A 27,973-nucleotide genomic window follows, 5' to 3' on the forward strand; every position below is an offset into this window, starting at 1 on the left:
GATCATTCAATCAAGTGAGAAACAAGCAAGCTTAGAACTCAAAGCATTCTTTCTTTCATTCAAATTCATTTGAGCCTTCAAGTTCATTTCATACAAGAGTTCTAGTGAGAGAGATTTTATTGTAAAAGCCTTATTGTATATCCTTCTCAAAAAGGAGAATTGTTATTGTGAGAGAAATCTCAAACCCGATCCACAATCTATTGTATCAAGAGGGTTGGTGTGACCCTTGTGAGGTGTGAAGGAGATTTTCCACCTTGTGAAGAAGAGTAGGTTACTCTTGAAGTGTAAAGGTTTTAACTCCACCTGCAAGGAGTTTTGTTTAGTGGATTGAAATCTCAAGTGGTGTGCTTGGGGAGTGGACGTAGGTCAGGTGAACCGAACCACGATAAATCGCTGAGTTTGAATCTCTCTCTCTATCTCTTCATTATTGTTCCAATATTTATATTGTTTGCATTATACTGCATTTTATATTGTTCTAATTTCTTAATTCAGTATAATTTTTATTAAAAGAAAAGTTTGCTATCAACCCTATTCACCCCCCCTCTAGGGTTGATTATCTGAGTAACACTTTACCTTATGGCTCATCCCTAATATAAACTTCACACGAACAAGTCACACACTTGACAATCCTTAGAGAGTTAGCGGATCTTCACAATTTCTACCTAAACACCATCTCTAAGTACATAAGAATTCAATACTGAATTCATATTTTTTTTACATGCCTAGAGGCCTCTATTTATAGGCTTAAAAAAACCTAAGTCGAGTCTGAATCGGACTTCTCTAGACTGCGTCCGGACGGAAGTTGAGTACATCTGGATAGAGAACTGCAACCGCTTTCCATACCGCGCTTCACGCGTAAATTTCAATCTCAGCGTCCTGACGAAGTTGCCCTTGCGTTCGAACGGTTGCTAGTTGTTTCTGTGTCTGAAAAGGAATTCTGGAATTTCTCGAACTCTAGATAGTGTCTGGACCCACTCATCTTTCGTCCGGACGTTTCTCTTGGCCGTCTAGACATCAAGTTGTATCATTTATTTTATTAGCTTTCCAACGATACCAATTTCATCTCAATCTGATACTTGAGCAGAAAGTTATGATAAAAATATTGAGACGTGTGCAGAATTTTCCTGGAAACTGGAAATTGCATTCTTGAAGCTTATGATACTGATACTTGTCATATTAAGACCTTTTCCATCTGAAGACTCTGAATAAAACAACAACCCTATATAAACAGCAACGTTAAATGATAGTGATTTTGTCAATAGAATGCAACCAACAAAAACTAACAACATGCTTTATGAATTGTGTTAATGAAATGTCGTTAAATGTTGCATGGATATGTAAGTAAAGCAAAAATGAAAGTTTTAGCATTCATAAAAAACGTGTACATGGGAATGAGGAGTGAGTGAAAGGAATAATGGACTAAAACAACAATGTATAAAGGAATAACGACCAGGAAGAAAGTCTCATCCGTCAATATAATGAATTGAAATGTTAAAGGATCAATAAATGTAAGCATGGATGGCATAATGTTTTATTGATGTTTATGTAATGCGATTTGCCAGGGATTTCATGCTAAATGTTCTAATAAGCATATGTTCATGGAGACATGGAATGTATGTATATCGTTACAACTGATTGCATATGATGTTCATGTATGGTTTATTGTTTAGGTATGTGTATATGTATGAATTCCGCTCATGATGTAGAATACATGTATACGTGTGTAGGTGGGTTATATAATGTATCAATATGTTATGACTTAGATGCGTTTGTATGTGTATGCTTCTATGCAAGAGTTTGGAATGTGCACATATATACACAGCTAAGATTACATGTTTAAAAGTTTTTATATTTACATTTTTTACTTCATCAACCACTCCATGACCGGGTGTGTTGTTTTTCTCAATTCTAATTTGTTTTTGTGGATCGTCAAGAAGTAGGTCATTATCGCCTACTCTAGTACTGAGGTCGAGTTTCGTGCTACGATCCCCACCACTGTCGAACTCACCGGGTGACTTTTATTTTGTGGGACCTTGGCATCTGTCTCTCATCTCTGTCCATATTTTTTGTGACAACATCAATGCACTCTACATGGCTATAAACCCAATGTTTCATGTCCATATAAAACACGTTGAGATTGACTACTACTCTGTTTGTGAAAAAGTTGTCAATGGTAATGTCACTACCACCATATTGAAAAGACCTAAAGATACATGAAAATAAAACTTTTAGGATCATCAAATTGATGGTTGAGGTTACAATTAGATTATATACGATGATAATAATATGTTAGTCTAGCTCTACGAAGTAAACATTGATATTTATCAAAATAGATATTAAAAATCAACATGTCTTAAATGTAGGACAATGACACATTGGTTAAATGATATGAAATAATTATTAATTCCCTGTTTAAAAAAAAGGGTTAAAGACATATTTGGTATATGTGGTTTAAAAGTTTTATTTTTTGGTACCTCAATTTCATTTCATTTCATAGATAATACCTGGGTTTCGAGAAAAGACTGACTTGGTACCTACATCTATTTTTCCATCCAAATTTTAACGTCCTACCACATGTCAACTTCTGAGGGTTGACACGTGGCATAATATAAAAAAAAATTATAAAATAAAAAATAAAAATCTTTAAAAATAATTAAAAAACAAAAAAAAAAATGAAAAAAGAAAAAAGAAAAAATTGAAGGGTAGCTGAGCCACCCCCTTGGCTACTATAGGGGTGGCCAAGGGCCAAAACTTCTTTCTTCAATTTTTTTTTTCTTTGGCCATGGGGGTGGTTCAGCCACCCCAGATCGGTCAGCCACCCCTCTTATTTTTTTTTCTTTTTTTTTTCAAACCACCTTCTTATTAATACAAGTAATTATTTATTCAGCTAGGACCCACTATAATAATTATTATTCTTTCAATTATTTTATCCTAAGCTTATTTTATTTTGATAACACAATTATTATTACTAAAAATAGAATTATTAATCCTATCTATTTAGTAAATACGATTTATTAATTGATAAATCGCCTATTAAATTTATTGGTCTTTACACTTGGACTTAGGCTTCACATAGTTATTTAAGCACGAGTTTTCAACATTATCTAAACAAGCTGTATCTACTATTACAGGATTAATAACAATAGAATCTAATTCAAAATCAGAAGCATGTGAAGTAGAAGTCCTCAAATCATCAACAATTGAGTCAGACTTGTTAGAAATATCTGTATGAATACTAAGCATGTTTTTTTAAATTATCATTAGAGAATTTTTTTTTCAAGATATCTTCAGATTCTTTTAATTTATTCTCAAGTGTATCAATAGTGTTAAACAACATGATATTCTTAGATTTCAAAGAGTCAATCAAAGCATGTGATTCATACAGTTTAATGATCAATGACTCTTTTTCTTGCTTAACCTTTTTGAGCTCTTTATTGAAATTTTTAGAAATTTTACTTAGTTTAAGAAAATTTTCAAGGAGCTCATTATCAGAATTCTCTTCAGATAACATAGAAGAATTCATGATAAAATAAGTTAAAAATATGGATCACACTCAGGAGATTAGTCCAAAAAGAGTGTACCCACTCTGATACCAATTGAAAAATAAAGTGACTTCTAAATTACGGTGTGTGTGTGTGTGTGAACAACATGTAACAAAATATCAAAAGTGCGGAATTTAAATGAAATAGATATTTTGTTAACGAAGTGCAAACTCAATTAAGAGAAAAAATCACTTTGGCCAGCTAAACCCAAGAAATCTACTATTCAGAAGACAAAGCTAGTACACAGATAGTAACACTCACATACTCATATGCAGCGATCGTAACTTGCACTTTGACACATAACCCAACGTGAACGCCTTCCAACCAAATTATCTACTTGAAGGGGTCTTCAATGGACTCCTTTACCTTATGGCTCATCCCTAATATAAACTTCACACGAACAAGTCACACACTTGACAATCCTTAGAGAGCTAACGGATTTTCACAATTTCTACCTAAACACCATCTCTAAGTACAGAAGAATTCAATACTGAATTCATATTTTTTTACATGCTTAGAGGCCTCTATTTATAGGCTTAAAAAAACCTAAGTTGAGTCTGAATCGGACTTCTCTAGACTGCGTTCGGACGGAAGCTGAGTACATTTGGACGGAGAACTTCAACCGCTTTCCATATCGCGCTTCACGCGTAAATTTCAATCTCAGCGTCCTGACGAAGTTGCCTTTACGTCCGAACGATTGCTAGTTGTTTCTGTGTCTGAAAAGGAATTCTGGAATTTCTCGAACTCTAGATAGTGTCTGGACCCACTCATCTTTTGTCTGGACGTTTCTCTTGGCCGTCTAGACATCAAGTTGTATCATTTATTTTATTAGCTTTCCAACGATACCAATTTCATCTCAATCTGATACTTGAGCAGAAAGTTATGATAAAAATACTGAGACGTGGGCAGAATTTTCCTGGAAACCGGAAATTGCCTTCTTGAAGCTTGTGATACTGATACTTGTCATATTAAGACCCTTTCCATCTGAAGACTCTGAATAAAACAGCAACCCTGTATAAATAGCAACGTTAAATGATAGTGATTTTGTCAACAGAATGCAACCAACAAAAACTAACAACATGCTTTATGAATTGTGTTAATGAAATGTCGTTAAATGTTGCATGGATATGTAAGCAAAGCAAAAATGAAAGTTTTAGCATTCATCAAAAACGTGTACATGGGAATGAGGAGTGAGTGAAAGGAATAATGGACTAAAACAACAATGTATAAAGGAATAACGACCAGGAAGAAAGTCTCATCAGTCAATATAATGAATTGAAATGTTAAAGGATCAATAAATGTAAGCATGGATGGCATAATGTTTTATTGATGTTTATGTAATGCGATTTGCCAGGGATTTCATGCTAAATGTTCCAATACGCATATGTTCATGGAGACATGGAATGTATGTATATCGTTACAACTGATTGCATATGATGTTCATGTATGGTTTATTGTTTAGGTATGTGTATATGTATGAATTCCGCTCATGATGTAGAATACATGTATACGTGTGTAGGTGGGTTATATAATGTATCAATATGTTATGACTTAGATGAGTTTGTATGTGTATGCTTCTATGCAAGAGTTTGGAATGTGCACATATATACACAGCTAAGATTACATGTTTAAAAGTTTTTATATTTACATTTTTTACTTCATCAACCACTCTATGACCGGGTGTGTTGTTTTTCTCAATTCTAATTTGTTTTTGTGGACCGTCAAGAAGTAGGTCATTATCGCCTACTCTAGTACTGAGGTCGAGTTTCGTGCTACGATCCCCACCACTGTCGAACTCACCGGGTGACTTTTATTTTGTGGGACCTTGGCATCTGTCTCTCATCTCTGTCCATATTTTTTGTGACAACATCAATGCACTCTACATGGCTATAAACCCGATGTTTCATGTCCATATAAAACACGTTGAGATTGACTACTACTCTGTTTGTGAAAAAGTTGTCAATGGTAATGTCACTACCACCATATTGAAAAGACCTAAAGATATATGAAAATAAAACTTTTAGGATCATCAAATTGATGGTTGAGGTTACAATTAGATTATATACGATGATAATAATATGTTAGTCTAGCTCTACGAAGTAAACATTGATATTTATCAAAATAGATATTAAAAATCAACATATCTTAAATGTAGGACAATGACACATTGGTTAAATGATATGAAATAATTATTAATTCTCTGTTTTAAAAAAAGGGTTAAAGACATATTCGGTACATGTGGCTTAAAAGTTTTATTTTTTTGTACCTCAATTTCATTTCATTTCATAGATAGTACCTGGGTTTTGAGAAAAGACTGACTTGGTACTTACGTCTATTTTTCCATCCAAATTTTAACGTCCTACCACATGTCAACTTCTGAGGGTTGACACGTGGCATAATATAAAAAAAAATATAAAATAAAAAATAAAAATCTTTAAAAATAATTAAAAAACAAAAAAAAAAATTGAAAAAAGAAAAAATTGAAGGGTAGCTGAGCTACCCCCTTGGCCACTATAGGGGTGGCCATGGGCCAAAACTTCCTTCTTCAATTTTTTTTTTCTTTGGCCATGGGGGTGGTTCAGCCACCCCAGATCGGTCAGCCACCCCTCTTATTTTTTTTCTTTTCTTTTTCAATTTTTTTTAACGTTTATTATTTTTTAATTAATTTTTAAAGATTTTAATTTTTTATATATATATTGTGCCACATGTCAACCCTCATTGGTTGACACATGGTCGTCCGTTAAAATTTGGACCAAAAAATAGACGAAGGTATCAAGTCAGTCTTTTCTCAAAAGCCAGGTACTATCTATGAAGCGAAATGAAACTGTGGTACCAAAAAATAAAGTTTTTAAACTACAGGTACCAAATATGTCTTTAACTCTTTAAAAAAGTTCCAAATTTTATAAATAGAAATTACACTAATATTTGATCCAAGTGTGACACCTATCCAGTGTTGGAAAATTATCATTTCTATTTTAAGTGAAATGAATAAAATCTATTTTATGATTAAGATTTTGTTGTTGTTGTATTTAATGATGTATTTGATGTCATATTATTTAAAATTTTAAATAATGTGACAACATATTCAAAATATAATACACGTAACACACATTTATCGTGTAACATAATATATATTATTCATGTCAAAAAAAAAATCATATATATTATAATTATTTTCTTTTTATGTACATAACATCATGTATATTATTAAATCTATACACTTTGCTCTAAAATAGAAGGACTTGCTCAATTGACAAGGAGTCGTGAGATGCACCAGCACTGCGAGCGCGTGGGCCGAAAACACAAGGAGAAAAATAGGTGTAATCTCGTGGGGCCCATCGTTACCCCCAAAATCAATTGCAGCCCATGTGGCCAAAATCCCCCCAGAAGCAAATCAAGCCACGTAAGCGAATCAGATCTCGGGGCAATCCCCTCTGCCACGTAGATGACACGCCAACATCGAACCAGTAAAATATCCTGCACGAACCAAGGGAAGCAAAACCAAATGAACGGTATACATGTACATACAGAAGCTTCTTGTTCCCTCACGAGCCGACACCTGGCAGTTTTGCACACCACATCCTAGGAATGGTTGATGATGGAGTTCTCAACCAGAACGCCTAGGTCTGGAGCTTTCGTTTTCTGCCCTAAATGTCAGTTATACCCTTCAACCACACCATTGCATTTACATAGCTTTTTTTTTCTCTTTTTAATTTAATTTATTATGAACCTTTGAAGTTTTTTGCCACTTTTACTAGTCTATTTTATTATTCATGAAAGGTGATAAATTTAATGAAATCCTTGTTCTAATCTAATTTTTTTTTTTAATCATCTTAAATGTATGGATAATCTATTTGAATTATTCTAGAATGTTGTTTTAATTGATGAATGACGCACACAAAATAAGATATTTTTCTTTTTATATAATTTTTAAGCTACTCTATCATGTGCAACTCAATCATTATTTTCAAACTAAATGATTACGATTTTTATTAAATTCCATTTTAAGTGTAATGAAGAAACTTTATTTTACGGTTATGTTTTAAGTCATTTAATAGAGTTATATAATATTACATTATTTAAATAAAATAATTCCATATATACGTGGTAAAATGTACATCATTAAACTTAAAAATAAACTTTTTCCTTTTCACTTCAAATTAAAGAATAATGCATAATCTTCATGTATCTTCTCAAATGTCAAATGAATTTTAAAATTATTATTGAATTAAAATTTAATAACAATAATTTTAAATTCAATACTAATTTTAAAATATATATATATATAACAGTGAAAATAAGGAAGAAGATTTTTTATTTATTTTATTTATTTATTTATTTTGGGTACGAAAAGGAGTTTTAAACCTGAAGAGATAAGTTTGGGCTTAAAAAGACAAAAGAAAGACAACTACATAAGAAAGCCGAGGAAGGTAAATTCGTGATTTGAGGCAAAAGTAGGGCTGTTCATATAAGGACCGCAACTTGCCCTCTGCTTTTCTCTTCCCCTTCTTCTCACCCATATATCCATCCATGTCTCGCAGAAGAGAGAGAGAGTAGAAAGAGAAAATTCCCTTAGAGAGTAAAAGAGAAAGAGACATGAAGAAGTGCGAGTTGTGCAAGGTCCAGGCCCGGGCCTATTGCGAGTCGGACCAGGCGAGCCTGTGCTGGGACTGCGACGCCAAGGTCCACGGAGCCAATTTCCTTGTGGCTCGCCACTCCAGGACCCTCCTCTGCCACGCTTGCCAGTCCCAAACTCCCTGGAAGGCCTCCGGCGCCAAGCTCGGCCACACGGTCTCTGTCTGCGACCGCTGCGTCGGAAACAAAGAAGAAGTGCGAGAGAGCCAAGGAGGCAATGAAGATGACGATGACGACGACGACGACGACGACGACGATGACGGTGATGATCATGATGTAGATGATGTAGTCGATGATGACGACGAAGATGATGACGACGACGATGGTGGTGTTGAGGAGGAGGAGGAGGGGGATAATCAGGTGGTGCCGTGGTCTACGATGACGCCTCCGCCGGCAGCGAGCTCTTCGAGCAGCGAAGAAGAGCCGGTGAGAGTCTCTTCGTTGAAGCGAACGCGTGAGAATGGCTCAGATCTTCGAAGCCCTCAGGTTCAGTTACTGCCTTTTGTTTTAAGTTGTTGAAAATCAAAAAATCGAAATGAACACTCGGGATTTATTCTATTTTCCTTTATTTAAAATAGGAGGACGATCTCGGGCGTTCATCGGCCGGTGCGGCGTTGACGGCTCAGGCAGGTGACTGGGAGGCGACTTCGACTGACTCATCGAGGCCTTGGAAGAACCGGATGACCGAACCGGACCGGCCGGTTCCACTTCATGACGGTTCGGCATCTTCTTCGGCTATCATTATGTCGCGCAGGAGATTTGGTCGGCGAGATTTCTGTGAACCGAGTAATAGATCTGAAGCCCTTGATTTGGGCCCCTCAGATTCTCTTACCCGTACGATTTGAGGTAGCGTGTGGTAGATATTTTCATAATTAACACCTCTTCTAACAAAAGTATTAGCTGTTCACCGTTACTTAATTTGTACTACTAATTTAGAGGATGGAGATTGTGGTTCTTATTTTCGTTGTTTAAGCCGTGTCATATCTTTGGTGGGTATCCAAGTTTAGCCAAGAATTTTTATGTCTTGAAAAAGTGCTTGTATTGGTAATGATATCTTAACTTGATGGAATCGGATTCTCTCTCTATTTCAAGATTAGATTTGATGGTAATCTATATGTCAGTTTGATGGGCATTGCTTAGCGTCTGGACTTTGATAGAAATTTTCAACAATTTTGCTTTTGGATCGTTAGTAATTTGGACAGCAAATGTGAAAGATTGTCACGTTAGCCTTTGTTTTATGTAACGATAATCTGGGAATCCAATGCATGCATGCCTGCAATTTGGGGTTGTAATGAGACTTGTGTTGTTATTTTGTGTGGGATGGCCTAATTTTGAAAGTTGGTCGGAAGGGGAGAAAGAGCACGAGGAAATGCGTGAAATGGGTGGAACATAAATGGGAAGAGTTGATGAGCTTGAGTGTGGATTTAGCAGTGAGAGAGCTGGCGAAGTGTCAGAGAATGGCGTGGATGAGGTTGAGGCACGCAACTGAGCTATAGAGAAAGGCATAGGGAAGGCAAGGCGGTGGAGTGGGGGACCTGCAGAAAGTGTTTATGTGGTTGGCTTTAGATTAGAACGTTTCCAAGGCGAGGGCGAGGGTGAGGGTGAAGGTGCGTGTCATACCCAATAGCCTCACGAACATTGAACCAGTTAAGCCCACCAACTCTTGTCATGTCATCTTCCAAAACCAGCTGCTGCTTCTTGGTGGTTTTCCATGCTTATTTCTTGCGCCACTGCCACACATTTGCTCTCTCTCTCTCTCTCTCTCTCTCTCTCTCTATCTTGCAATGGTTGTAACGTGTGGTTTTGGCCTTGGGATAGTGGGTCACTTTACTTGTAGCAAAAAACTGGTTCAACGCGGCTTCGCTTCTAGTCATGTCCATGATTTACGTCTTCGCCCAATCTACTACGTGTACCTTAATAATTTGACTAAGTGTACGTTTGGTTATTCTTTATTAAAACGAGAAGTGATCGGCAAACAGCTGTTGTGCAAAAAGATTTTTTTTATTAAAACCTGGTTTAGTTGATGAGTAATGATTTTTTTTTTTTTTTTAAAATGATCTAACTATTGAATTTTTTTTTTTTTATATGTAGGTCATAAATATTCAATGGTTGATTTTAAAAAAGAAAATTAGAATTGTACGAGAGTTGTACAAAAAACAATACTCTTAATTTAATATTTGTGGTTTTTATTTTATCACTTTGTGTGTCATGACTTTAACAAATCAATAAGGTTAAGAAAGGAGTAATGTGATATTTAAAACTCATGTCACATTGTCTAACATAACGTCGTTTATTTGTGTTCTTTTTAAGTAGATGACATTTTAAGCTACTTAAAACATGTTATGTTAACCAATGTGACATGAATGTAATAAATGGATGTGAAGTGTATTATTCTTAAAAAATGTAATCGTTTGTTTTGTAAGGTTGACAACTTTTGACACGACCTGTCAACTCGACACGAACTCTACACGAAATTAGTAGGTTAAGATTGAGGGATTTGACCCATTTATTCAAAGAAATTGGATTAAGGTTAACCTATTCGACACACAACATTTAAGATTGACAATTTTTAATACGATTCATAAACTTGGCACGAACACACCACGAAATTAGTAGATTAGGAGTATGAGAGTAATGCTAAGAAGTAGAAACCCTTTTCTCTTCTTCTTCTTCTTTTTTTTTTTTTTTTTTTTTTTGTCTTCTTTTGATCCTTCCAAAATTTATGTGACTTTTAAAATTTTTATTGGCTTTGAAATGAATTATTATTGAATTTTGATCCAATTTTATAATTTTAAAAGTCACATTAACTTTAATGAAATAAAAGAATAATCCCTAACATTACTCAGGATATAGCGGGTTTAATTAAATAAAATCGATATTTATAATCTTATATCTACCGTTCGATATGATTAGAATTCGACCCGCAAGTATGAATTGTTATTTTAATATTTTTTCGTCGGTGGTCACATAAAGCCTATGTGCTTTGAATATAGAATTCTTTTAATTCTAATAAATATCTCGGAATTGAAATGGACTATTGTCTGTTTGTGTATGCGTAAAAGAAAGATATATAAAAAAGCGTACAAAGAGAGATTATGGCTGAGGATGGCTCCCTGGAACCCTGAGGATTGTCAGCCAGTAACGCAATCTATAATTACAGTATTAAATTGGAGTATTGTTGAAGGGGTTGCTATTAAAGAACCCAATTTTTTATTATTATTAAAAATAATAAAGAATTGCTTTGGGAGAAAAAGTAAAGGATCAAGTGGGTTGGCTTTTGTGGTGTAGAATTGTTGAGTGTTTTGAGGGATGGTGTCGTTTCGCGGTGGTGGTTGTAACTTGTAAGCTTTCTGAAATTACTTATCCACCGGGGGCCGGGTGGGTACACATCATTCAGGGATCTGAGGATCTCCCTGGCCATGAAATTTCTGTTGACCACCGTGGCACCATCTCATGACTTATGAGTTATGATAGTGACAATAGAATTTTGAGAAATTTTCATTTTAAGAAATTTTGTTTATAATTTAGGATCTTTTATCACTTTCATAATTAACTATTAAACTTTAAAAAGTGTCAATTTGAGGTATTCATTTTTAATTTTTTTTTAATTTCAACCATCCGTTAGAATTTTCTGTTAAATCTTGTCAAAATTCTCAAAATACTTTTATTGTTTTTTTAGAAAAAAAAAAAAAAAAATTTAAAGATTTAGGTGTTGAACAGAATTTAATGGAATTTGCAAAAATACCCATGCTTAAATATTTGATTTTTTTTTTTTTTAAAAAAAGAAACATAAGGGAACTTTAAGAATTTTGACATGATTTAACGGAAAATTATAACGGATGGTTGAAATTGAAAAAAAAAAAAAAATAGAAAGAATGATATCCTAAATTGACACTTTTTAAAGTTTGAATATTTCATTGCAAAAGTGATAAAAGATCAAGAATTATAAGTGAAGTTTTCCTAAAATTTAATTACTTGGTAAATCTTTATTTGATTTTTCTTTTAATAAATATGTATAAAAATGCAGTTATATTTGACACTTTTTAAAGTTTGAATATTTCATTGCAAAAGTGATAAAAGATCAAGAATTATAAGTGAAGTTTTCCTAAAATTTAATTACTTGGTAAATCTTTATTTGATTTTTCTTTTAATAAATATGTATAAAAATGCAGTTATATTTGTTCCACCACCAAGAATGATGGAGATTTTATCTGATTTCTTTACTGCCCAATCCACAACGTCCAATATTTGCTTTATGGGGCTTTAAATGGTTTGTATTCAAACCATTGGGCTTTATTTTTATTTTTATTTTTATTTTTTTTTAGCACATTTGATAATGTAGTCGACAACATTAGGGCATCGTTTTGTTCGAGGAATAGACCCTTAAAATAGTCATTCTTTTATTTGGTAAGGTTTTTTTTTTTTTTTTAATAATTTGAGTTTTTTTCAACTTTTTTTTTTTAAAAAAAAAAATGTAGGGATTTTTATAGTAATTTTGATTGGATTCCAATTAAAGTACATGAATTATTACCAAACTAAAGAGTAGGAATAGTCATTCCATTCCACTTTCTTTTATTCTTAGTAATAAATATTTTATTTTTCAATGGAATACATATTCCGCAAACCAAACGAAACCTAAGTTTTAGATGGCAAAGATTATGGTCTATGATCTTATGTGTGATAATTTTATTATTCTTATCATAGACTATAATCTATTTAATGCAATCTAAGGACCATTTATATGCATATAATAATTAAATAGTAATCATAAAGAAGAAGCATGTAAATACCTTGGATGCTCAATGCTTATTAAACATTTCTATAAACAAACAACTTTATATAATTTAAATCAAAGAATCTTATTAATTAATTGGAGTTTAGAACACTAACATCAACAGTTTAGTGCATCATTCCTAACACAGCTTTGGTATACTATCTCTTCTAGTGAGTTTGATTGTATATTGTGAAATCAAATATTTCTTGCTTATTGCTTGTTTATAAAGTCAGGGCGTAAAAGGTATTTCCTAGCTGTTGATATTTGTCGAATTTTTGCCAACTCATTGGTATCAACGTTTACCAACTTAGAAGAATCAAATCTAGGAGCTTTCATCTTTATGTATTAAACCCCCTATTCATAGTCCCCTTGTAGTCGTACTTTCGATGAAGCCTAGCCTAGTTTTTTATTAACCTAGAACTCCTCTCCTAATGGTCGATGGCTCGATTGATGGAATGATTAAAAAGGTCTTCCAGAAGCTCTAGAAGCCATGGTGTATTTTTCTAGGTTTGAATTACTGTAGGGCATAAAGAGTAGGGAGATAGGAGTGGTTGCGGTTGTGATTATTTTCTTTTATTCATAACTGTAATCACTTTAGGAAGTTATTATTTTGAAGTAATCGCAATCTCTAGACTTATTAGCGATTAACTGCAGCCGGCAATTATGTGTTAATAACTTCTAGCCACAGGTCATGTTTGTTAATGCTTAACCAACATACATAAAGATTTTCTTATATATGTTATTCATATATCCCAATCTTCAATTACCAATTTGTGTGGGCTCAGGGGGCGGAGTTAAGATTTAAGATTTAGGGGGGCTAAATTAAAATAATAATAATAAATAAATAAATAATAAAAATAAAAATAAAAATTGAAGGGCCGAAACTAAAAAAAAAAAAAAAAAAAAAAAAAAAATTAGGGGTAAATTTATTTATTTATTTTTTTTTGTTTTTTTTTTTTTTCTCTCCGGCCTGAGGTAGCTCCACCCATGTATGGCCTATCTCATTTGTATCAAAGTGTGAAATATTTCCATGTGTCTCGTGCTGTTTAATCCTATCTTATTTAAGAAGCAAACTAATTGTTTTTGTTTTTTTTTTTTTTTTTTTGAATAATTACTATATTAATTCCTCAAAAATGTTAGGAAAAATATTTACAGGAGGGCTTTTGGTTGCATGTACATTTGTTGCAAAACAGTAATAGATTCGTGAAAAATTATGGTCACCAATATATATACAAGAGACAAATTTCTTGCTTCCAGAAATTCATGCGAGAAATTATCCGAGGTGGAGGACAATATACTTCCATGGTAATCAGTAGCAGAAAGCCAGAAACAAACACAGAAATGGGAAAACTAGTAGCAATACTACTTGCTTTAATAAGTATATTATGATTATCAAAAAAAAAAAAGAAGTATATTATGTACTTGTGATGATGTTGATGGTAAATATGACAAGTTTAGCAGTTAGCATGAACCCTTGTTATGTTTTATTATTTTATTATATAAATATATATTATAAATCGATTAGCGGTTATTAACCGCTTTTACTTACTCCTAAAATCGCTAACTGCAACCGGTCAAGGCGGTTATGCGATTAATAACCGTCATGCTTGTGCATCAGCCCCCTCACCCACCTCCACATCCCCTTCCCATCCTCCAAAGCTTATGTGATATGTGTAATTGGGATCCTATTGCGCATATGAAATAAAATTTATATCAAAGTTCGCAGTGGAATAAAGTGATCCCACAGAGTTTTTAACTTTAAGAGAAATATGGCTAGATGACTTTTCAAGACAAAATTTGTGCTACTTGATGATTCGGCCTCTCCTAGGCTTTGGAGTGTCTGAGTAATGTTGGGTGAACATCACTCCCGTACTCATGATAGGATTCAAAGCTCATCTCTTATTCTTCGCATTCTTCAAAAACTAAATATTCTTGAAGATCTTGATATTCTTCAAGAAATAGGATTTTAATAATTGATCAATTTCTTAGATCTTCTATTTGATAACTTGAAAATGATTGTGAGTGTGGTTTCATGCAGTTTTTCTCTAGTTCTTGAGAAAAACTTAGAAGCAAAACTTAGAGAGAAAATTCTCTTGGCCGTGTATTACTCTTGTGCAGAGTGAGTTGTATTCTTTTGCTTCTCAATGGCACCTCTATATATAATATTAAACTAACATTAAGACCATTATAATGACTATAGGATTAAACCTATGGTTAAAAGCCATAAAAGTATAACAACTATAAAAGCAACAAGTTTAAGTGGAGATGATTACTTCCTTGAAGCAAAAACATCTTCCTCACACTGAATGACTCTCACATACTCTCATTAGAGTAACCAGGCTCAAAGGGGTGGATTACACAAAAATAACGAAGGGGGCGGGGTATTTATAGGGAAGAAATCGTAGAGGATAAAAATGAGTTGATTCTTCAGTATTGCCACCTGTCGAACGTTTGGTCTTCTAGCTCAAACTTTTGTATACTATATTTTAGGGTTACGCAAACATTTTCTATACGATTCGAATGTTCGTCTTATGATTCGATCAGTCGATGTACAATCTATCGTGCATACCAAAGGTGTAGGATGTACCTTTTGACACACTGTACACCACATCCTTAACACATTCGAGATTGGAAAAATGATTGTTCGTGATCAATCGTTTCGTGTTATCGGCGAACGTTCGGTCATCGCAGAAAGTTAAAAAGTCTTAATTTTCAATTAAGACTCACTTAATCCTATTTAATATTTGGGGTACTACACCTAGAGAGAGAGAGAGAGAGAGAGAGAGAGAGAGAGAGCGCTCGGGGGGGGGGGGGGGGGGGGGGGGAAGGAGAAGTAGTAAAGAATCTTGAAGTTATCTTTAAGAGAGGTAATCTCCTACTCTAAATTCGTCTTCATTGCTATTATGAGCATGTTTCTTCGGTGTTTACCTTTTGTTACGGCTTTATAATTATGGTTTTACATATGGGTTTGTAGTTTTAGGCTTATAAGTTGACTATTATGAGTTGATGTTTAGTATTGGTAGGATAGGTTTTGGATTTTGATTAACATGTTTATATCTAGTGCTTTTCTTATGGTTAATCTATTGCTTAATAGGTTTAACGTGGATATACATGTCTTGATATTGTTCTATGATCAAAACCCATGATACATGAACGTTCGAAGTTTCTTTGGAATGATCGATAGAGAACATTCGAAGTTTCCTTCAAAAGATCAGTGGAGAACATCCGATATATCCTTCATGCTCGTACGCAAACATCTTTTTTTTTTAAAAAAAAAAAAAAAAAGAAAGAAAGAATGGAGGCCTTTTTTAGCCATATATGCAAATGTTGCTATATAAGAAGGCCTAGGATAAACCCAACATCATCCCCATTCATTTTTCAACCCACTTTAGACCTAGAGTGCGAGAGAGGAGAGAGAGAAAGAAAGAGGAGGAGGCTACTCTTGAAGATTTTGGTCTCTCTAAGCTTGAATGATTCTTATCTAAGGGTAACCTAGCATTCAATCTCTTATTTTTCATGTGTGTTTTAATGTTTAAATACATGCTTCAACATGCTTAGTTGTTTGTTTAAATAAAACATGTGGTTTTGATAAAAAGAGTTTTTTTTTTTTTTATTAAGTTTTTATATATAAACATGAAGGTTTAATACTATGCGGTACATTTTCTAAAGAATATTACGTGGTAAACTCTTCACTATATATATACATATATTTTTTTTTTGTTGTTGTTTAGAATACTTCTAATGACATCTTAACAAATGGGTTAGTTTAAAAATCAATAGCATCAAGACGCCTTGCTGACAGTGCTCTCAGGTAGGCTTTGGAATTCACCTTCCACGAGTAGAGTCAGTGGAATACCCCAGTCATAACCCTAGTTAAGAGATAGAGTATTTTGGGCCCTAGGAATAGTTGGAATAAAGTTTGGATGGTTCAAGGTGAGTTTTGGGTCTAGAAGGATCTCCAGGTCAGAAATTAACCAAGAGAGGATCGATGCTCTCTTGCAAATGATCAATCCTCAACCCCAGAGGATCAATCCTCAAGGGCAAGATACTTTAAGGATCAATCCTCCTTTTAACAAGATCAATCCTTTCACATTTGAATGCAATTTTAGAGTTTTCTAAAGCTATATATTAACCCTTAAGTTCACCAAATCATTTTTGCACGATTTTCAAGGTATCAAGAGATTGCCATAGTGCCGAGGTGAAGAGAGACGTCATTTCGTCAGTTTAAGGTTGTATTTAGGAGTTTCTAAGCCTCATTAGGTGAGGGCTATCTTTTGTTTTTTGGCAAGTTTTACATTGTTGCATAGTTTTTCGCCGTGGGTCAGCATGAGTGTGTTTTCTCACATGTTCGATCATTGTTTCATATTGTTTATGTTGGTTGGGTTGTTTAGAGACCACAACGAGCTAGGTTGTTTGAGCATGTTTTTATCGTTTTAGATTATAGATGTCATATAGATTGAACCCTTTGAATTTCAGAGACCGTAGGATTCATCCTATGGTTTGGTAGAGTCGTTTTGGGATTCGAGAGTGTTTTGGACGCATCAGGAAGCATTTTTGCTTGTCTAGGAGGATCGATCCTTCTCTGCCCATGATCGACTCCAAGCTGTCACGATCGATCCTAACCAAGGGCTAGGATCGAAAGGATAAAGTTTTCTTAATTTCTTTCGATTGGACAGGAGGAAATTGCTTTAATTCAGTTATTAAATTAATATTTATGTCTAAATACTTGATTTTTATATTTATTTATAATATTTAAGAACATTTTTAATAGAATATGTGATTTCGAATATTTTTTTTTAAAAAAAGAAAAAGGTAAAGTCCGCATACCCCCTCAAACTACCACATAATTGACAATATCCCTCCCAACCTCCCCCCACCCCCTCCCCAAAAAAAAAATACCAAAAATTGTCAATGTTCCCTCAATGACGAAAATACCATTCATAAAATAAATAATAATAATAATAATAATAATAATAATAATAATTCAAAAAAAAAACTAAAACTAAAAATAATAAAAAAAAAAATACATAAAAACCTAGGGTGGCCAAATTTAAAAATTAAAAGAAAAATGATTTTTTTTTTTTTTGTTAAGAAATTAAAATTTTTTGTTTTTTTTTTTTAATTAAAAAATTTTCGTTTTTTTTTTTTATAAAAAAAAAAATAATATATATATATATATATATATATATATTGAATTTATAGTGGTATTTTTGTTTTATTAAAAAAATTGTAAGGTCAATTTTGTCTTTTTGTTGGCCTTGGGATACATTGACAATGTTTTAGTAGTTTGGAGGGGGGACATTGTCAATTAGGTGGTAGTTTGAGGAGGGCATGTGGACCTTTTTTTTTTAAAAAAAAAAAATTACATGTAAGAATAGAGGAATTGTAAATGCTCAACTCTCATCCTATTGGATTGATGTAGCAGTGTCCATCAACCTTTAAATTATTATTTTTTTTTTCTTTTTTAATAGAGGTTGATCCAAAGTCTGATGGATATTACCCCATTAGTATAATGCGATGAGAATGAGATGAGAGTTAAGTATGTAGTATCACTCATAAGAAGAACATGCTTTAAAGAGAGATTTTGGTTTAATAAATTAAGTTGGAGGAATTTTCTTCACCCTAATTTGAAAGAAAACTTCATTAGTAATAGAATAGGTCCTAACGGAGCAAGATTAATACTAATATACACACCCATTTATTACTCATATGTCCTACCGGTTGACGATGCGTATTTTAAGTGGTTTTTTTAAAATAAATAAATAAATAAATTTAGTGATTAACATGTAAAACCACTTAAAAATACGTCACGTCAGCCGGTGTGACATATGTGTGATAATGGATGTGAAGATTAGCATTATTTACGAAACAATTAGTATTAAAAAACTAGAGTAATGATATATACTATATCCTCATCATACTGAGTTGATATAACAGTGCCACCATGTGCGCATCAACCATCAGCTCTGGAATTTTTTTTTATGTTTTTTTAAAAAAAAAAAAAAAAAAAAAAAAAAAAAAAAAAAAAAACCAAGGGTTCATTCAAGGGTTGATGGGTAGTTGAGTTTCGAAGGGCAAAAATGAGGGACAATGAACCTTGCTATTTTATGATCAAGATTTTATTTTGTTGTATCTAACGATGTAAATAATGCGACGTTATTAAAAAATTTTAAATAACGCAACAGCAGGGTCACCACTTTTGAAAACCTATTTGAATAACTGTATTACGGACAAAAATTTTAAATAAATAATGTGACAGAACTTTGAAGTAGGTAGCATTACTCAATAGTCAATACACTCTTAAATAATTGAAATAAAATTATGATAATAAAATTATTCCTATTCATTTTATTTAAAATGTATAGAATCATATTCCAAACCTAGCTCTATATACATAAATTCAGGCCTAGGCTGCCTAGCTCTTCGACCAGCAACTCACATGCAATTAATCACCCACTTATTTAAATGGATAAAAATAGCATACAAAAATAATTTATTGACTCTAATTGCACATTAGTGAATGAAACTTGTATGGTTGTAATTGCAGCAGTTCACACTAGCACTATTTGGTCAATTTATATCCAAATGTTGGTCTTTTTTTGGGTACAAATGTCAACTTGGTTTAATCTAAAGTAAAAAAATCACTCATTTCATTTCCCAACTAAAAAAAATTAGTTCAAGCTTGACCATATTCTTTCAAATAAATAATCAATTTGAAGTAGAATCTACTCTTTCCAAGCCCCAAGAGGTAGTCAAGTAGTGACCCATTTCCATCTGCCTTCCCAGTAGAGAAGTATAGAGAGGGACAAAAAGCTCAGAGATTTCACACTCTTAACTTATCATTTTTAATTTCAATTCTTTTGCTACTTAATGTTCTGTTCGTTCCTTTATTTATTTATTTTTTTAATTGAAGAGGGAAAAGAGTTGCAAGGGAGATTCTTTATACATGAAAACCAAGAGATGCTGTGTTTGTCTATTTTGATGCTTGCTATATATATATATATATATATATATATATATATATATATATATATATATATAGACCTTTAAGAGTGGTTCGATCATCCCCAAACAAATGGTCAAGATCATAACAAATAAAAAACGGGGTTGATCAAAAGTGGGGGTTGATCAAAAGTGGTCAAACGACTCAAACCACCTTCATGGCCTTAAGAGCAGTTCAATCACTCCCCAGATTTTCAGCATGAGGGTTACCGTTGAATAAACCCCATATGCCCAAAGTCTACCAACGACAAGATGTTACTCTTGACGAACAACACATCCACACTCCGGGGCAGGTTTTCTCACCATAGACAAAAATAACATCATTACCCTTTTAAATTATTTTTAAAAAAAAATTAATACTATTTATTTTGGAAATAAAAATTGGAGCTGGATCTACCATAAGAGACCAGTAGTACAAAAATTTAACTGACCAAAAAGATTAACCCAATCCAAAGGAAGAAGCTAAATTATGTACTTAAATTTTATTTTTAAGTAATTACTTTGTTCTTCTTTTTCAAGCTCCTGAGTGCACAAGGAATAACAGTCCATATAAAATCTACGGCAAATTTATACTTTCCGTTTAAAAGAATCAATGAAGAACCAAAACATAAGTACAAAAGAGGCAAATGTGAAAAACATATCAGAACTGAAACAAAACTTCCCATAACAGCTGTTGCAGTAATCTAAGAAAGACCAACGGGCTCGCCACACAGTTGCTCCAGCTCACCTTCTAACAATTTCAGCAAATCTGCTTTCGTCCGCCTATAGACCCAAGTTTGAGCGGTCCGATCCCAATCAAACCTAGCCGGACCACTGCATGAAAAACAAGTCTTTCAGATGGGCCAGAGCAGAGTTTTAGAAAAATCGAGGAAAGAAATTTGATTAGAGATTTCCATTACGAATACCCTAATAGTGCAAATAACCTAGACAAAGATTGTAGACACAGCATAATGCATATAACATAGCATGTTTCAGTCATAAAAGCACCACTTCTTAACAATACCGTTGGGTCCAGACCCACATTCACATCTCATTGGTATAAGGACAAAACCCTACAAACTGGTTTGTAATTTGTAAGAAACTCTTACAATCTAGCTTCTAAAAGTGACATGTGTCCTCGGTATAATACTATAATTCTCTGCATCAAAGACATGTCCTAGAAATGATAAAGCATGCCCCTTTGATAGATTAAAGAGCATTTGGTTTACCTACCACACTGATAACTTCACGAATAAAAGCAAATTATATTGCAAGCCTTCAGCAACTATCTAAACAGTTTAGACGTTAGAAAATATTCACGTTTTTTGGGCAAGTTTACATTACCACAAACATGCTAGAACCATCTTTCTTTACCACTCTTACAAAAGCCCTGAACATATAAACAACTTTTGCTACAAAAGACCGTAATCTCCTCCATGGTCAAAGAGACAAGAGGGCAAGAGCATATATATCCAGAATAGAAAATGAACACTGATAGAGGAGTTGAACCTTGGAAACAATGTGTCTCCAATTTTCCACCCGACATAGCAGCAAATCAGTACTAGTAGCGTGAAGAAAATCTGATACCCAGCCTCCAAATATATATTATAAAGGTTATTCATCAAAAATAATATTATAAAGGTGTAGGTGTCTCAGGGAAAACAAAACAGGGCGAAAGACGTGAGAAAAAGGCAGCACCGTTAGAAATTTGTTTCTATATTTTTCTTTGTTATTCTTTTTATTAAAGGAGACACGTGTCAATTTTTGATTGAGTATAATGTGGCAGTACCGATAGAAATTTAACAGAAGGTGGACAAAATGATCCTTTTGACAACGGTTCTAACCTTAGGGAGTAAATTGATCAAATTTAAACCAAATGGAGCAATTTGATAAAAAGTAATACCTCAGGGACCTCTGAAGCATTTTTCCCTAATATTAGATTGAATTTATTACGTTATTATGGTATGTACAATTACTTCAAGTAAGGAACACACACCTAAGCCCCCTTCTTTCGTTGGAAGACAAACAAGGTTGCAAGGCAGCCACTTAAATAAAGAGGATTTTGTTGATTCATTTCTAGATCGAATAAATGTTCCCACTATTCTATATTTTCTTGGAAAGGCCATCAACCTAAGGGAATTGTTCATGACATTTCAAAGAAGGCAGAACCCCCAAAAAGCTTCCAAAAAGAATGAAAGAAAAGTCAGGACCCCATTAGATGGTATCACAAGCACATCAGATGCCAAATAAAGCACGCACAGGAATGAAGGTAAGACATCCTCTGTCTCTTTTTAGTACGAGAGATTGATGCAGGGCTATCCATATCAGGATGCCTTCTAGGATTGAGTACAAAATTGCTGTGTAGATGCTTGTGTAATAACTCATCATATGTTTCTGTAATCAGATCACCCTCTGCAGACTTGAGTTTGTGTGTGTGTGTGTGTGTGTGTGTGTGTGTGTGTGTGAGAGAGAGAGAGAGAGAGAGAGAGAGAGAGAAAACCTCAGTTTTAGTATTTTGGGAGCTTCAGAGAGTTTGTAAGGGAGAAGAGATTGGAGTTGCAGAATTCAACAAGCAGGATTCTCTTTGCTGAGATGATTTAAGTTCTGTAATTCTTTATTTTTGAGCAAGATCTTCATCTCATTGGCCATAGAATTAATTACTTACTGAGTTGTGATAGCATCAACTATTTTCAGGTTGATCAAAGCTTGAAAGTGCAACAAATGTTGGAGGGTAAGCTATTTGAAGTCTGACACATCCTGTAAAATGTGGAGCTAAATTATAATGTGTAACATGTTATATCGTGATTCTGAAACCTGGAGGTTTGTAAAAGTTTCAGTGAAGCTTAATTTTTAATGTAACATTGATTTAGTTATGCTTTGAATGATCATGTGCTATACTTTCTTAAGACTTCATCTATGCAAGACCTATTCACATTCTCCATTTGATCACAACTAGAGATTTAGTGGCAAGCCCGGATCTTGAATTGTTACCATTCGTGTGTTCATCTGTAAGCAGAACATGCCAAATATGTGTCCAGATAATGCAAACCCCCCTGCCCCTCTTCCATGCATGCACATGAAGTTTGGTGAGGAGTCTCTTCCATGTGACGTGAGGAATGCATTTTTTTTTTTTTTTTTGATAAGTAAGAGAAATATCATTAAAAAGCGCAAAACGTAATCAAGTACATAGGAAGTATACAAGAAAGGCATCTAAGAAGAAAAAGAAAACAATACAAGGAAATCATTAAAACTAAACGATAAAGGTGCGATGAACGCCGCCGCCCAAGAGTACAAAGAATGAAAGAAAAAGGAAATGAGTTCCTCAATAGATCTTTCTTTGTGAGGAATGCATGTTCCTGTCCAATGGGATCCCTATACTGGACTGTGCATTCCAATCTAATAACTTCAAGGTTTGTGAATATACAACAATTGTGGAAGCCCCACTCTCAGCAGGAGGATAAGGTAGATTCAGAACGCAAACCAATCCAACTACCTAGGGAGGGAACAAAACAGATTTTTGTTTTTCTATAACTTTCCTCCACAAAGATGAGTCTAATTCTAAACGCTACCACTCCATTAGGAGTATGCTCATGGATGTCGAGTTTCAACCTAGTTGGGTTTTCGTTGGAAAGTGACTGTAATAGGAAAAGAAGTTAAAAATATGAGGAGACAGACAGAAGATGACAAGTCGTTTGATGCCTTGATTTTGATACCACCTTAGAGCCTGCCCAGTTAAATAATGCAGAAGGTTCAAAACTTCCAAGCTGCATTCTTTAGAGACGACGGAAACAATACATGACTATATAAACAAACGATTTACTGCTACTTTATAGTTCGTCTATAAATGACGCAAACCTCATCAATTTCAAGGTCTGCCAGGAGATAAAGGATCAAATAAATTTGCACTAGTCCTAGCGCCCCCCCCCCCCCCCCCCCCCCCCGGCCCCAAGAGTAATGGAGTGATTAAGATGGCTGCACTAATTTATAAAAAATTCCTAGCTCTAAAGTAACAATGAGGAATGATCAACTCATGGAATAAGACCTATTATAAAACAAGAGAATACCAAGTCCCTAGAAACTCATTTCTAATAATAATAATAAATAAATAAATTAAAAAAAAAAAAAAAAAAAAAAAAAAAAAAAACAGAAAGAAGAAGAAGAAAAAAAAAGGATTCAACTTGATGCTTGGTGAAACCACAAAATTCTATTGATTTGTAGAATAAGTTTATGGCAATAATTACACAGAACCATAACGGGAAAACTTCACTTAACCTCCCTCAACTTTCACAGCTTTTGCAAATACTCCTCTAAAGTTCAAAAACTCTAAATTTAGCGTATCAAACTTTAAAAAGTTTGCAATGACACCCCTTCCGTTAAGGTTTAGAGTTAAATCAGACGGCAAATGAGTGAAATGACCTTTATATCCCTCTAAATTTATAAAATTACAAAATTACCATAATTAATTAATTTTTTTTTTTATTTATTTTTTAAAAAAAGGTATTTCAAGAATATCAACGGCCTCCATTAAGATTTAATAGGACATCCTAATGAATGGATGACATTGCAAACTTTTTTTTATAAGTAATAAACTGGTCTTATTAAAAGCGTAAGGCGCCGTTAAGTACACCAGAAGTATACAAGAAAAAGCACCTAACTAGAAAGCGAAAAAGAAACAGCCCAAAAAAAGAAGAAACCCAACAAACCCTCAAAACCAAAAGCCCTCAATCCCAAACCCTCAAGAAGCACACCCTACTAGAGAACGCGCTTGTATCACCAAATTCAAAATCTCCCTCCGAAGAAAGTCATTTTCAAAGGCATCCATAATTGCCAAGGACGAATCCCCGTTCACCCTGGAATCATCACCCTTTTCAACAAAAGGAGTGGTCGGAGTCGATGAAGACACAACCGTCTCTAAAAGCGAGGTATGAGTAGTTGAAGCTTTCCCAGCTGAACTCGGGTTAAGAAACCCCCGCCGAAGGAAGTTCTTTCATCGAAGAAGAAGGCTTAACTAAACCCTTCTTGGAAACTTCCGCTCCTGCAGGGTTCAAATCTAGAAGCACTGCCGCTACTTCCTTGGCTGAAAAAAACTTGACATTTCCTTGGGGTTGATACTGGAGCTTTAAAGTTGGATACACTAAATTGAGAGTTTTTTAAGTTTATGGGGGTGATTACAAAAGCAATGAAAGTTCATGAGGTTAAATAAAGTTTTCTCTAAATTTAAGAACAAAAAATACCACATCAGTTTCAACGGTAGTCTAGCATTAAATGATTAATATAAAGGGTTAAATACCTTTAATCCCCTCAACTAACACTCATTTACACATTGCCCCACGAACTACCGCTTGTCACACTCAACCGCCTTAAACTACCAATTGTTGGCAAAAAAAAAAAAAAAAACCTTCATTAATCAAGATCATTAAAAGGGAGGAAATATTGATCACGTGCCATACGCATTGGTCTTTTAGTTGTGAAATGACGAAAATACCTCGAGTTCAAAAACTAAATTTACTTAAATATTCTCAAACTTAAAAAATTAAATAAATAAATAATAGAAGAAGAAGAAAAAACTCAAGTTAAAAATTTGAGCCAAAAAAAAAAAAGTAAAAATGCCACCCTTGGGGTGGCTGGAGTACTCCCAGATGATTCCGAGCAGCTGAACCACCCCTAGGGAGTGGCCCATGTGATTCGGGGATAGCTGATCCACCCCCAAGTACCTGGGATACTTTCGTCATTTTATGTTTACAAAACGTATATATGCACATGATCAAGATTTCATCAGATTTAACGAGCTGGCCTAACGGGGTTTTTTGACAACGATTGGTAGTTTAAGGCGGTTGAGTGTGACATATGGTAGTTTGTGGGGGCAACATGTAGATGAGTGGTAATTGAGGGGGTTTTAAGGTAATTAACGCTTTAAAAAGATTCCATTTTTATGAATTTTAATAGATCCCAATCATTTTTGACCGCATGTCAAAAAAAGTGATACGGTGATTGTTGTGCATTAAGTAGATTTATAGTACACTAAAAGAATATGAAAGCAATTTGTGAATGATTCTCAATGAGGATCTCATATCAATTTCCTTCAAAAGATTTGAGCTGAACTTTTCCAAACAATCATTAAAGTCTTGTTTTGGTAGATTGGTAGGCATTATGTAATTTGAGCATGTTTCACTTGACATTTGCTGTTGCTTCAGCTGAAATCTAGGATATGGTAACATTATGTGATTCAACATACACAGCTTCAAGGATATAAGCATACCAGGTTAGAATAGTGCTCATAAGGATTTCCTAACAAAACCAGCCATGCCTCAACATTCTAAAACACAGCAGAAATATGGTTCAGAAAAATGATGTATAGCTCATACCTCACCGGGGAAGATAGCCAAATTTGTCTATTTGGTGTTTGTTTGTTCAACACATAGGTACCCAGATCCCCAAGTTTCAAGGTTAACACCTCATTCTGCCACATTCAAACCCAATAAATGTTACAACAATTACAATGCCTGACAAAATTAAGCCAATTCCAAAAATGAATTGATCGCTCTCACCCCATAGTCTACGTCAAAGCCATCTATTTCAACATTATCACCGTATTCCTGTGCACCAAAAACAATCAAAACCAAAGTGCTTGTCAGTGCTTATTGTCATAAAAGAACACAAAAACATAGTATAATATAAGATAACTAACACAATAAACTTTCACGTACTCTACAATATCCATGAGGAACAATTCACATTTGACAATCATAGAAACTAAACATATCTTGACAACAAGATCTATAAACCAGCTAACATACAACCGGTAAATCCATTTCAAACATCAAGGCCTGATAGTTCCAAGCCTCTATTCTAAAACGGGTATATGGAAAACCAGGTTAAAACACTTAAATTACGCAAAAACAGCAAGATTTTTCAAAACAAAAATAACAAGTCCAGATCATATAAGCAACCCAATGGCAACAAATACCTCGAGTTTCTCTAGGAGGTGATGTATTGTGGAATTGCTTAGCCTGTGAAACTCATCCTCCTGCAGTACAGAACTGTTTTCACATTAATCATTAGCAAACTCATTGTTGTCCATTTCCATTAAACCAATTTATTAAAACTAAAGAAAAAAGCTAAACCACTCACTCAACTCTAACAAGTAAAAAGAAAACACCAAAATTAAAGATGTATGCTTTAAAATTTTCATTATTTTTCAGTACATATTAGGACTTAAGAAAGCAACAAGTATATATCTAAGCTGAACGGGTAAATTTTCCCTTTCTTAACAACAAAAAATCAACACAGAACTTAAAAACTCAAACTTTTTACTTTCCATTTGATTTTCCTTAGGTTTCTCCGGAACCCAAGAGAGGAACAAAGATTAACGCACCTGTAATCAATGGCGGCGGGGCCTTGAAGGTCGTCTCCAAGATTCAGTGGACGAGAGCAGAAGGTTCTACAAGCAGGAGACCACCGAGTGGTCTCAGACCTCGAAGCTTCTAGAAGCAGAAAACTGAATCTACGGATCGAAGAAGAAGAAGAAGGCTTTAAAAGCCTTGGGAGCCTTCTGAGGAATAGCAACCTGGAAGCCATGGCAGTAGAGAATACAGCTCGTTTTCTGTGAGAGAAAGAGTTTGATCGCTGTGGATGTCTATTTGGGCCGACTCCAATGGTGGGCTAAATTTTCGACCCAATAAAATGGGCTTTACTTCGATGGCCCAGATTTTATCAAGGGGTTTTTAACCCCAAAACTAACAGCGTTAATTACCAAACCAAACACTTTTTTCCGTCAATTTTCTTCCGTTCCATAGCAAGTCAGGCCTCAAGTCCTCGACGGCTCACAATCTTGTCGACACCGGAGCCTGGAACTGGGGCCGGAGGTTCCGCCTGGAGAATGATATACGTTTGGTTGTTGAATTTTTAAAGTAATGAATTTTTATTTTATTTACAAATTTTGAAGTTCGACCTTTTAAATAAAATCGAATAAAATATAAATTTTTTTTTAAGAAAATCTGATTTTCAAAATTTCGTATCCAAACACACTTTTTAAAGATTG

The 27,973-nt window shown here is 34.2% G+C and overlaps 2 protein-coding genes across 4 annotated transcripts; one reads left to right on the top strand and one right to left on the bottom strand.

Moving 5' to 3' along the window:
• The first annotated feature begins 7,993 nt into the window (after positions 1-7,993).
• Positions 7,994-9,246, top strand: LOC133861506 (zinc finger protein CONSTANS-LIKE 4-like). Its single transcript, XM_062297291.1, has 2 exons — positions 7,994-8,663; positions 8,756-9,246. Exons 1-2 carry the CDS (start codon positions 8,139-8,141, stop codon positions 9,020-9,022), a joined length of 792 nt encoding a protein of 263 aa, XP_062153275.1. The 5' UTR covers positions 7,994-8,138; the 3' UTR covers positions 9,023-9,246.
• Positions 9,247-20,407: 11,161 nt separating this feature from the next.
• On the bottom strand, positions 20,408-27,578 carry LOC133860940 (frataxin, mitochondrial). 3 transcript variants are annotated; one of them, XR_009898939.1, is made up of 6 exons: positions 27,308-27,577; positions 26,900-26,972; positions 26,481-26,528; positions 26,298-26,392; positions 22,433-22,689; positions 20,634-20,766 (listed from the first exon to the last, which is right to left on the bottom strand). XR_009898939.1 is itself a non-coding variant. In XM_062296618.1 (5 exons), exons 1-5 carry the CDS (start codon positions 27,508-27,510, stop codon positions 20,637-20,639), a joined length of 549 nt encoding a protein of 182 aa, XP_062152602.1. In that variant the 5' UTR covers positions 27,511-27,552; the 3' UTR covers positions 20,408-20,636. The 3 variants fall into 3 exon arrangements, 2 of the variants coding, with proteins under 2 accessions (XP_062152602.1, XP_062152603.1); XM_062296618.1 differs by lacking the exon at positions 22,433-22,689 and having other exon boundaries at positions 20,408-20,766; positions 27,308-27,552; XM_062296619.1 differs by lacking the exon at positions 20,634-20,766 and having other exon boundaries at positions 22,598-22,689; positions 27,308-27,578.
• Positions 27,579-27,973: the final 395 nt, after the last annotated feature.

The sequence above is a fragment of the Alnus glutinosa genome, chromosome 2 (assembly GCF_958979055.1).
Source record: "Alnus glutinosa chromosome 2, dhAlnGlut1.1, whole genome shotgun sequence".
Classification (NCBI taxonomy): domain Eukaryota; kingdom Viridiplantae; phylum Streptophyta; class Magnoliopsida; order Fagales; family Betulaceae; genus Alnus; species Alnus glutinosa.

What these genes read in the sequence shown, in the direction of transcription:
- LOC133860940 (XM_062296618.1), bottom strand. Translation starts at nt 27,510, where the DNA reads ATGGCTTCCAGGTTGCTATTCCTCAGAAGGCTCCCAAGGCTTTTAAAG. An exon ending in GCTTTGACGTAGACTATGGG is followed by an intron (nt 26,393 to 26,480) that starts GTGAGAGCGATC and finishes TGAATGTGGCAG; the next exon opens with AATGAGGTGTTAACCTTGAA. An exon ending in TGGCTATCTTCCCCGGTGAG is followed by an intron (nt 20,767 to 26,297) that starts GTATGAGCTATA and finishes TTTTTCATGCAG; the next exon opens with TGGTCCGGCTAGGTTTGATT.
- LOC133861506 (XM_062297291.1), top strand. Translation starts at nt 8,139, where the DNA reads ATGAAGAAGTGCGAGTTGTGCAAGGTCCAGGCCCGGGCCTATTGCGAG. An exon ending in CAGATCTTCGAAGCCCTCAG is followed by an intron (nt 8,664 to 8,755) that starts GTTCAGTTACTG and finishes TATTTAAAATAG; the next exon opens with GAGGACGATCTCGGGCGTTC.